Raw genomic sequence first — 11,270 nt, forward strand, 5'->3', positions numbered from 1 at the left:
CACAGACGCCACAAACACCAAGCAGAGGAAGAAGATTAGTAACCAAAAGGAAACACTTCCCTGAAGGAAAACCACAGAAGAAGAAGACAATTTGGGACAGATTTGGATGAACAGTGTGTATCATATATCTGACCCTGAATCAGCCCTCACAGATGGATTACACCTGAGGACAAACAGGCTGGATAAAATCAGGGATCGCTGATCGACTGGCGGCCATCTTGGGGAAACTTTGCAGGTGTGTTTGAACAAATATGTCTGCTGCTGTTTGTGTCGAGCGGGTCTGAGCTGCTGCATCTGATCCAGCAGGAGAAATTATGAAGTCAGATGTCAGAAAATCAAGCAATTTCGTACATTTTTTCAAAAGAAGACACAAAACAACGTATGCTTCATAAAGATGAACTATTATTTCCTTTCTGTGAAAGAAATTTTAATGGACAACAAGACGCGTTCAGTGAGCCGTTAATCACCTGACGACCCCTCAGGTTTATCTGGTGACCTTTCGGAGGGGCCCGACCCCTCAGGTTGGGAGCCCCCAGACTAAAGTACCTATAAAGTGGTTCAACGTGCGTCCACGTGCATCAGTCTGTATGTGGAGTCAGTCTCCGAGATGTTTTACTCCACTTTTACTTCTGCTTTAAGTAGTTTTTGCAAGTGACACCTCAGCCTTTACTGGAATGAGATTGCGAGATCTTTGTGAGGGGGCAGTGGTTGTTACAGTGCAGTACAGCTCATAAGCCCCTCCCCCTCCATGTTAGCAGACGGGACACGAGCCAAACTAAAAACTCAGAGTACACATCAAATCAATTCTTCCCAAAGATGTTTTCTGTCAGTTGAGGTCGTTCTGATCACACTGATGTTTGTTCAAGCGTTTGTCTGATCAGTTTGGTTTGTTAGTTATTTGATGCTTTAAAAAGGGGCTGAAACATCATGATTGACAGCTGAGTGCTGCTCCTGATTGGCTCAGACGGGTGTGACTCGCTCCACCTCCCGATGGCCACTCACTCTATGACATCACCAGAACAAGATGGCAGCGCTCGTATCAGGGATATTTTGGTGGAGACGCGTCGGCCATCTTTGTGTGTGCCTGCTTTAGCCTTTTAGTGTGCAGTTTGCACGTTTTGTGCAGACAGGCAGGTTAATTGGCGTCTCAGTTGCTGGTGAACCTGAATGGTTGTTGTTGTCTCTACAAAGTGCCGACCTGCTGAGGTGTAACTCACCTCTCGTGTGCTGTCAGCTGATGGATGGATGGATTTCCACCTCAGTTCTACAAACTCACACCTTCTTAACCTCCGACGCGTTTCAGCTTCACTTGTTTGGTGATTCTGATGATCGTTACTTTTATTAAAAGAAAGTTACGTCAACAGTATCTCCACTTTCACTGCACTTCTGAACAAAATGCGACACACCTGTACAACCACATCAGTTAATAACATTAATTGCATTGTGTGTACCTGACAGGTGAAAGGTTAAGCTTTGATCTGTAACACAGTCAAAGGTTCTAATCTGGATTACTCTGCATTACTATCAGATGATTTATTTAATCATAAACCCTACACCTGCCCACGTAAAAGCACCAATACCAACGTAGAAGCCATTTCTTTGAAATCTGATGTAAAATGTGGTGTAAATGTCTCAAAAGTAAATTTAAAGTACATTTTATTTTAACATTTTGATGGTTAACACTGATGAGTCACTGCACACGTGGCGGACACGCTCAGAGAGTTTTAAACACTGACATTTTACATGTTCACCCCTGCAGGTTTCGTCCTCAGGCCCTCAGCAGCAGCTCCGTCAGGGGCCCCTCCTGACCCCTCCTGACCCCGCGCCCCCGTCTGCAGCGCCCCCCGCTGGGCAGCATGGAGCCTGGAGGAGGCCGGCTGCCGGTCCAGGTGCTGGGAGAGAACGAGGCGCTGCAGCAGTTCTTCAGCGGTGAGTTTGCATCAAGTCGTCGGAGCCGTCTGAACCTGATCACACGAGAAGATCACTTTCATTTCATTCTGAAAGGCCTGCACAGACAGAAGCTCTGGATGGATTTTAATGGCTTCATGAGGAGCCTGTGGTTTGAATGAGCACCTAGTGGCCATTGAAAGTGTCCAAAGGCAAAATGTTTGATAAGTTTTAAAGAAATAATTCATGCTGAGTTTACAAAACTCAAACCTCTTTGTCTTAACATCAACCGTGTGTGTGTGTGTGTGTGTGTGTGTGTGTGTGTGTGTGTGTGTGTGTACGCAGGCCAGGATGTGAGTGGTGTGTTGGACAGTTCTGTTGCTGTGGATACGAGCATCCTGGAGCAGTACCTCAGCAATGACATGGACCCCGGCAGCTTGTAAGAGTCACACACACACACACACACACACACACACACACACACACACACACACACACACACACTTGCGGTATTACATCATTCTGTGACTGATTAGAGATCAATCAAACTCAGTTCGATCAGATTCATGTTTTAAACATGGTAGCTAAAATGGAAAGATTCAAGTGAAGAACTTAAGTGTAGTATTTGAATAAAAGTACGTTCATACTTTGTACCAGGAGCAGTAATTATGTCTGCTGGCAGTAAAAAAGAGGACTTTTTTTGTCCATATTAAAATGCAAAATTCATGTGGGATAAGAAAACAAACTGTTGGGTAGCAACATCAGTGATGATGTTAACAGGAGAACCCGACTGTGTCGGCATCACACCAGGACACACACGCTGTTACATAACACGCACACACGAACAACACTGACCTAGTTGGTTATCAGCTGAGTGAAGACTGTAAACAGGTCCACCATGGAGGACGCCAGCGTCATGTCTTCAGTCCCGTTCGGGGATTTGTATACATTTTTTCAGTGCTTTAAACATTAAAGCACCAACATTTAACATTAAGGACATTAAAGTGACAAACTGCTGAAGCGACTGGAGCTGAACAGTCAGTCGATTCACTCTGCAGCTCTTAAACCACACGGCGGACTGGCCTGACCAAACTGCTGCTGGTAATCCAGATGGTCCAAAGCCTCGCAGATAGTTTGTGGTAATAATGAGGGGCGGCGCTGCGCTTATATAACTTACCTCCTGAAGTACGATGGCTTGAGGTCAGGACTGATAGGCCAGGCTGCAGCCTAAAGACCACATATCACATGCATATCAAAATGTGACTTTTCAAAGCTGTCTGTCAGTGCAGCCACAGCCTGATCTTCCTCTAGATTGTATCCTGCAGGAAGTACCAAACAAGCGTGTTTCTCTGAGCTAACAGAACCGCAAAGCGCCAGCCGCCGGGGCCTCAGCGTGGTGTGTTAACTGCTCTCTGTCTCATTTGATTGTTTTTGGGGTTTTTTCCCAGCATGCTCCCTGAGTCTCCTCCTGACTCGAGCTCGGAGGCCTGCTCACCTGCACAGATGCCAGGTACAGCTTCAAATAGTACATTTACTGCAAGAAGACTTTGAAATACATGTGATTGCCTTGTATTCTTTGATGTTTGTAACATTTAATTGAAAAACACTTTTACAGTCACCTTTTGACACAGAAACTGTCCACTAATATGCTGCATTTCTCTGATTGGTAGACTTCCACTGTGAGCAACCCTATTGGTCGAACCAGCAGACCACCCAGGACGTGTTCCAGTCAACACGGCAGCCCGTCCATTCCTCGTCCTGTGGCTTTAAGGATCGAGGCTCCGCCCCTGCGCACCGTCAGCTGCTGACTCACGAACAGCTCCGCGGTTTGGGCCTCACTAACACTTACAACAAGCCTGGGACCTCACCTGGCCCACCTGCTCGACCTGCCCCCCTGCACCAGCACACATACCACTCACCTGAACACACGCACTACCTGAGTCCAGACAGCAGCTCGCAGATTTACACCCCTCCAACACCACCTTCCCCACCACTGCCCCACACGAACAGCTACGCCACACCCTGCACTGGTCCAGGCCTGGTTCAAAGCTTAGCCACGCCCCCTTCAACCTGTCTGCCGGGCTCCACCCCCACGCTGCACACACAGTAAGCAGACTTTCAGCGTTGCCAGTTTGTGACTTTTTGTCTTTAATAAGATGCCAGCTGGCTGAATAAAGGCGTCAGAAGAAGAGACTTGACAGTGGACAACCTTCTCTAGGTCATATTTTGGATATTTTTCAAGTGGAGACAGCAGAACCTTCTAAAATATGTAAATTTATATTATATTTGCAAATAATGTCCCAAATAAGAAACATGTAAACAAAGAAACTAAAAATGTGAGTGTAACTAAAAATGAGCCAGTAAGAAGCACAGTGGATGAAGGATGAAGCAGCGACTACAGCAGTGGAGAACCTTAAACTGTTGAAGCGTGGTTGGAGCTAGAGGAGGATCCACACCTGCTCAGGTCCAGTAGCCAGTCATGTCTGGTTTGGTTTGACCTCTGAATGTTTCTGTGTCATCCTGCTTCAGCTCCACAGACAGTAAAAAGAGGAGGAGATCGAAGTCTGAGGAACCATCAGCGGGAATCGAACCCTCCTGCAGTGAAACTGACGGCACTCGTGGTGGCAGCTCAGGGAACAGCGTAGGTGGTGGTGGACTGAGTCTGGGATCCTACCAGCTCCTGACGTGGGATCATTATAGGCCGGAACACTGGAGCACTTTGTACAACAGCAGCTACCAGACACTGTGAGTACAGAAGCAGCCAAATCAGTGTAAACCAGTAGCTGTTGAGATATTGTTGGACAGGCCGACGCCAAGCATCTGCACAAAGCTGAGTCAACTTTAATTCACACAGGATTTTCTATTCTTCTGTGTCTCCAGGTCTCCTCCTGCCTACCATGTTGACACAGACAAAGGCTTTGTCTACTCAGCAGCTGACGAGGCCTTCGTCTGCCAGAAGAAGAATCACTTCCAGGTCACCGTTCACATCGGCGTGGCCACAGAGCCGCAGTACGTCGGAACGCACAGTGGGCCTCAGCCGATCGACCACTTCCAGATAAAAGTGTTCGGGGTCAAGGTACGTACAAGACCCTCCAACCTGTCTGTCTCCACCCCGTGGGCCCAAAACTATGAAGGAGAATCATGCATTCCCTTCATTGCATAGACGTTAAGCTAAATTAATCTCCATTCACTCACCTGTATGTCTCACAGCTGGAATCTCCAAGCCACCAGGTGACCATTGAGCAGTCTCAGCCCGACCGCAGCAAGAAGCCCTTCCACCCTGTCAGGTAGGTAACGGATGTCACGCTTAGAGACTACAGCTGCTTGTCCCACGTAAACAGTCGGCATGTCCGTTGTTACCAGTGCAAGCATGTGATTGGCTGTTGGGTGGGTGGTTGGGTGGGAGGGGATTCACGAATTATGCTCTCCTAACAACAAGAGTCAGTGATGAGCCTGTTGTCGCTGCACTCAAAAAACATATGCAAAGGTGGTCAGTGAGCTGTAAAAGCCTAAAGATCCTCTAAAGACAATAAATTCTGGTCCTCCAGGGTCAGTCTGCCCAGTGGCAAAATCACCAAGGTAACGCTGGGCCGGCTGCACTTCAGCGAGACGACGGCCAACAACATGAGGAAAAAAGGCAAACCCAACCCTGACCAGAGGTGTGTGAGCGAGACTACAGACGCATGAACAACAGTTTAAGCTACGTGCTAACTGTGAGTTTGTCTGCAGATATTTTCAGATGGTGGTTGGTCTGTATGCTGCAGTGGAGGAAGAGACTTTCCTCCTCACAGCTCTGGTGTCAGAGCGAATCATCGTCAGGGTAACCACACCGACCGTAAACCGTGAATCGAACCGCCGACAGACAATTCTGAGTCGACGGCGAAACTGTCGCCAGTCTCACGCTCAGCATCGTTTCCTCTCTGCAGGCTTCCAACCCTGGTCAGTTTGAGATGGACGGGGACACCCTGTGGCAGCGCGGGGTGGCGCAGGACGCCGTGATCTGTCAAGGACGAGTGGGCATCAACACCGACTCCCCCGATGAGGCGTTAGTTGTCTGCGGCAACGCCAAGGTGATGGGCGCCGTCATGCAGCCGTCGGACTGCCGCGCCAAGCAAAACATACAGGAGGTGAGCTAATTTAAATTTAAAACAGATCAGCTAAGAAGATAAAAATTATATGAGCTTTAGTTTGTTCTCATGTTATTCCACATCTCAGTTCATCTGCTTTGTTTGTCAGGTCGACTCTGAGCAGCAGCTGAAGAGAATCAATCAGATGAGAATAGTCGAGTTCGATTATAAGCCAGAATTTGCGTCCGTCATGGGAATAGACCACACCCACCAGACAGGTAACAGACCACACCTACCAGACAGGTAACTGGCCACACCCTAGATAGGTAACTGACCACCCCACCAGACAGGCAACTGACCCCACCCACCTGAAAAGTAACTGACCACACCCACCTGACAGGTAACTGACCACACCCACCAGACAGGTAACTGACCACACCCACCAGACAGGTAACAGACCACACCCACCTGACAGGTAACTGACCACACCCACCAGCTCTGTATATTGCGATTATTTTGAATGCATTATGAGAACACTATCTCCTGATATCTCAGGTGTCATAGCTCAGGAGGTGAAGGAGCTGCTGCCGACGGCAGTGAAGGAGGTCGGAGACGTCAGCTGTTCTGACGGAGAGAAGATTCACAACTTCCTCATGGTGGACAAGGTAATCTCCTCCTGTTTTTGTCCTCCCTCCTGACTGTGTTTGTCTTTACTGGTTAGTTTTGTTTAAATGTGTGACGTTTGAGCTCTGACTCGGGGGAAACTGCTTCCTCTGATTCCCTCCTCTTCCTCCTCCCCAGGAGCAGATCTTCATGGAGAACGTCGGGGCAGTGCAGCAGCTGTCGAAACTCACCGACAACCTGGAGACCCGAATTAAAGACCTGGAGGTCTGGAACCGCCGACTGGCCAAGCTAAAGAGCCTGAGCGGCAGCCTGCGCTCCAGCGGGTACCTCCACCCACTCATCCACTCCTTTATTCATCCGTTATTATAGACGTCAGTGTTTACGGGGGCGGACAAAAGGTCACGAGGAACAGCTCATGAGTGACATTTCGTCATTCAGGAAACAGAGTTTAAACCCTTTAATGATGTAAATGAGGCTGAATAGTGAGGTCCTTTTTGTTTTAATACTGCAGCTAAAGTCTTAAAATTCGGACGTATTATGATCATAATATTATTATTATAATATTAATAATGTGTCGTCCGTCAGTGTGTTGTTAGGCCAAAATTATTTAGCAACCACACAGATTTTCCACTTTTTTTTGCTTTAACTTCTCGTATTTTTTTTATATAAAAATGAGTGAAGTTCCGGCGACACTGTGGAGTATACATGATGAAGAGTGTTGTGTGTGTGTGTGTGTGTGTGCATGTGCATGTGTGTGTTACATCATTGTGTTATCAGTGTGTAAAACCAAGTCACAGTTCAAGGACAGCTGAGTCTCTGTGAGTGAAGGTTACTGTGTGCGGGTGAGGTGACGTACAGGTGAATTCAGGTGTTTTGAAACCTGGACCCTGCAGTTCCATGTGTTGCTGTGGAAATGATTCACACTTACCAACTGGACCAACTCCAGAGGTTTTATCCAGTAGATCACCTCAGCTGGCAGCCGCCACGTGATTGCAATGGCTGCAACGTCATCCTTCAGGGCAACCGTCAAAGTTAAATCCAGTAAACGAGCTGAGGCGGCTACTCTGAGGGTCTGCCAGCCTTACAGGAAGGATCCCTGAGACCTTTTCCTTAAAGAAGAGAAGTCTCACACGACTGCGTTGCAGTGCAAGAATTTTTTTAAACTGTGAAAATGATGGCTCACATTTGTAATCAGTAATTTCAGAGTAAAATACATAGATAGATAGACTTTATTGATCCCAGGCTGGGAAATTAAAAGCTCGAATTTGTGTGTCTTCTCCAAAAGCAAACCCATTAAACACAACAATGTGCCGACGACGCCAAGTCCTGACGCTTGTCAGACTGAGAAAGTTGAGAAGGAAGGCAGTCAGAGGCACAGCTGTCTGCAGCACAAAGTCTTCCAGGCCAGCGTCTTCGTCCTGCTGGCCACCATGGCCTTCTGGTGAGCCGTGATGTCACTTCCTGTTTTTACCACACAGAAAGGATGTGTTAAACCGAGAGAGAAAATATTAACTCAAAGCAATTATGGTGTGTGTGTGTGTGTGTGTGCAGCATCATCTCTATCACTGCTCTGTACCTGCTGAATTTGGAGGAAGACTTTGAGAACCTACCTGGCAGCAGGTGAAAGACCACGCTTTTATTTTTCCATTATGATAGGAAACACAAAACATCCTCACAATCATCAGGCAACATCCAGCAAGCACCAAATGTCTACCTCGTAGCACCCAGGGTCACAGCCGAGCAAGCGCCGCCATCACACCAACCAGTAAACCTTGTAAAGCGTTTTAGTAACCACACCCACTAACACGTCACCAACCACCTGCTAACATCCTCATGGTTTCCTAGCAACCACACAGCAACACAACTTTGAACTGTTGCTTAAATGTTTTATCCTGAGGGTTGTGAGCCCGGTGTCGTGTTGTTTGTGCTCACGTTGTTCCCCTCTCGCAGTAACGGCAGCGTGGTTCCTCCACAGACCACGGCCTGGAGCACCACAGGTATTTTCACACGATTCAGTTCATTCTAACACCAAGCAACAAGGCAAACCGACTCACCTTTACCTTTTAACTCCCACTGCTTCCTATCAGCACCAGCGACCAGCCAGCCTGACCCGGGGCCGCCAGACGTGAACTTCTGTGAGCTGCTGTACTGTGATCAGAGTTACTGCTGCACTTCAACCGAGAAAGACACCACCGGCTCCAACATCACCTCCACCGAATCAGCGGGAGCAGAAAGGTCTAACGTGACAGGTAGCAGCAGCTCGCCGTGTTTGTAGATGCTGAGTCATACAGGATGCAGATCAACACGTTTATCGGGCGCCAACGCTGATTCCTGCTGTGTGTTCTGTTCTGCAGAAATACAAAGAGAAGAACTTTATCGCAAACTGAAAAGTTCCAGAGACTGTGAGTGTTTACTTTCTACGTTTCTACAGCACACACTCACTCACTGACGCTTTCACTGACAGACAGACTAGCGCCCCCTTGTGGCTGCAGCTCCTCCAGCCAACAGTAAGTGTAAGCCAGGACTGGAAGGTGGACATTTAAGGCTGTAGACTTTTGTAATAAATATCTCAGAATATCTCAGACACCCACCAGGCAGCCACAGAGGGGAAAGAAGTACTTTTCTTTAAGCAGCAGTACCACAGTGCAGTAATACTCTGTTACAAGTAAAAGTCCCTTAGCAGGACCCATCAGACCAGAGCTGTCGAAAGTGCTTTGTTGTACTGTAATACTGAAGCGTCCGTCCTTCTCTGTCCGTCAGGGACGAACACAACCATCCAGCTGTTCATGATCAAAGAGAACCAGCATGTGATCGACCACAAGTACTGCCTGAGAGACGAGTGTGGGTGAGCGAAGGATGTCACACACACACACACACACACCTGTCAGGTGAAAAAGGTGTCGCTTTAAAGCTTTACTTGTTGTGTCGTGAGCAGGACTGACTGCTCTCGCTGTGTTTCCTGCAGGCCTGGCAGGTACATCTACAGAATCCCCATCAGCCAGTTTGTCCCGGTCAACATGAGAGTCACGCTGCTCATGAAGTAAGAACTGACTGGAGATCAGTCTGCTCTGAAACACACCAAACACAGCAGGCATTACGAAATCACTTCACTACTGAACCTTTAGCTCGATGTCCTTCATTTAGAAACAACATCAGCCTGTTAGCTAACGAATGTGTCCAGCTGCAACCTGCAAGAGTCTGCAGAGACTGCAACAACAAATAAAGACAGAGCTGAGGGGACTGAGTGAAACGTTGGACCAGACAGGAAATGAAACCTGTTGTACGCGTGTGTTTTACATGTGTGTTGTACGCGTGTGTTTTACATGTGTGTTTTGCGTGTGTGTTTTGCGTGTGTGTTTTGCGTGTGTGTTGTACGTGTGTGTAGCTCTACAGAGCTGCTGGTGGTTCATCTGTGCAGCTTCGACGAGTCGGCCGCCTGCTCTGCTCTGCTGGACGTGAACACCGTGACTGGGAGCAGATACGCATCCAACACACAGGTGAGCCTGACGGACTCACAAGACCAGAAGAAACACGAGGAAAACACAACAAATCAGAGAAACATGTTCATGATTCAACAGCTGGTGTGTAAAGTGTGCAAATCAACAGAAAATGAAATTAAAGTACGAGTACCGCAAACACTTAAGTACTATATTTGAGTACCAACACCATGAGTCCACTGAAGTGAACTGGACACCAGTGCTTGATGTGTGTCATAGGAAACCACACACGCACACACACACACACACACACGCTGGATCAACAGGTCCGAGCTGGGTGTTGGTTTCAGGGTCACTGAGGTTCCAGTCCGCTGACCTCAGGTACCGTTACGGTTAATAATGCAGGAGGTGTGAGGAAACACTGATCAATAAGGGACATCGGGACAACAACATGCTAATCACAGCGACGCTCACACTCGTCCAGGACACACACACTGACACACACGTTACCAGACTGCAACGGTCTCTGCTGGGACCCAAACGCAGGACGAGGACAAAGTACCGCTGGGGGGGGGGCAAGTAATTCAATCAAAGCAGAATCTGATGATTAACTGATGGGAAACAATAAATAAGTTGTCCTTTAATGAAATCCAGTCACAATTTGATTGAAACAAACTGGTGATTGGACGTCTGTTGAATAAACCCTGAGCTGACGATTGTCTGTCTGTCTGCCTGTCTGTCTGTCTGTCTGCCTGTCTGTTGGCCTGTCTGCCTGTCTGTTGGCCTGTCTGCCTGTCTGTCCGCCTGTCTGTCTGTCTGTCTGTCTGTCTGTCGGCCTGTCTGCCTGTCTGTCCGCCTGTCTGTCTGACCGCCTGCCTGCCTGTCTGTCTGCCTGCCTGTCTGTCTGTCGGCCCGCCTGTCTGTCTGTCTGTCCGCCTGTCTGTCTGCCTGCCTGTCTGTCTGTCGGCCCGCCTGTCTGTCCGCCTGTCTGTCTGTCTGTCTGCCTGTCTGTCTGTCTGCCTGTCGGCCTGCCTGTCTGTCTGTCTGTCCGTCTGTCTGCCTGTCTGTCTGTCTGCCTGTCTGCCTGCCTGTCTGTCTGTCTGTCTGCCTGTCTGCCTGTCTGCCTGTCTGTTCACCTGTCTGTCTGTCCGCCTGACTGTCTGTCCGCCTGACTGTCTGTCTGCCTGCCTGTCTGTCTGTCGGCCCGCCTGTCTGTCTGTCTGTCCGCCTGTCTGTCTGCCTGCCTGTCTGTCTG

The 11,270-nt window shown here is 48.4% G+C and overlaps 1 protein-coding gene and 1 long non-coding RNA gene across 2 annotated transcripts in view; one reads left to right on the plus strand and one right to left on the minus strand.

Annotated features, from left to right (window-relative positions):
• Nucleotides 1-11,270, plus strand: part of LOC124053858 (myelin regulatory factor-like protein) — an 11,848-nt gene continuing 578 nt past the window's right edge. The window contains exons 1-22 of the mRNA XM_046379411.1: nucleotides 1-235; nucleotides 1,760-1,929; nucleotides 2,233-2,326; nucleotides 3,336-3,397; nucleotides 3,558-3,993; nucleotides 4,417-4,632; nucleotides 4,768-4,963; nucleotides 5,098-5,174; nucleotides 5,436-5,546; nucleotides 5,617-5,707; nucleotides 5,814-6,014; nucleotides 6,124-6,232; nucleotides 6,510-6,619; nucleotides 6,756-6,901; nucleotides 7,864-8,019; nucleotides 8,130-8,198; nucleotides 8,529-8,575; nucleotides 8,666-8,827; nucleotides 8,933-8,980; nucleotides 9,339-9,423; nucleotides 9,544-9,618; nucleotides 9,964-10,075. Coding sequence (XP_046235367.1) covers nucleotides 1,857-1,929; nucleotides 2,233-2,326; nucleotides 3,336-3,397; nucleotides 3,558-3,993; nucleotides 4,417-4,632; nucleotides 4,768-4,963; nucleotides 5,098-5,174; nucleotides 5,436-5,546; nucleotides 5,617-5,707; nucleotides 5,814-6,014; nucleotides 6,124-6,232; nucleotides 6,510-6,619; nucleotides 6,756-6,901; nucleotides 7,864-8,019; nucleotides 8,130-8,198; nucleotides 8,529-8,575; nucleotides 8,666-8,827; nucleotides 8,933-8,980; nucleotides 9,339-9,423; nucleotides 9,544-9,618; nucleotides 9,964-10,075 — 2,676 coding nt within the window. The 5' untranslated portion in view covers nucleotides 1-235; nucleotides 1,760-1,856. The remainder of the gene's footprint in view (nucleotides 236-1,759; nucleotides 1,930-2,232; nucleotides 2,327-3,335; nucleotides 3,398-3,557; nucleotides 3,994-4,416; nucleotides 4,633-4,767; nucleotides 4,964-5,097; nucleotides 5,175-5,435; nucleotides 5,547-5,616; nucleotides 5,708-5,813; nucleotides 6,015-6,123; nucleotides 6,233-6,509; nucleotides 6,620-6,755; nucleotides 6,902-7,863; nucleotides 8,020-8,129; nucleotides 8,199-8,528; nucleotides 8,576-8,665; nucleotides 8,828-8,932; nucleotides 8,981-9,338; nucleotides 9,424-9,543; nucleotides 9,619-9,963; nucleotides 10,076-11,270) is intronic.
• Nucleotides 1,952-3,200, minus strand: LOC124053859. Its single transcript, XR_006842245.1, has 3 exons — nucleotides 3,065-3,200; nucleotides 2,743-2,847; nucleotides 1,952-1,964 (listed from the first exon to the last, which is right to left on the minus strand). It is a non-coding gene; the product is annotated as an uncharacterized LOC124053859 (long non-coding RNA).

The sequence above is a fragment of the Scatophagus argus genome, chromosome 22 (assembly GCF_020382885.2).
Source record: "Scatophagus argus isolate fScaArg1 chromosome 22, fScaArg1.pri, whole genome shotgun sequence".
NCBI classification, from domain to species: Eukaryota; Metazoa; Chordata; class Actinopteri; family Scatophagidae; genus Scatophagus; species Scatophagus argus.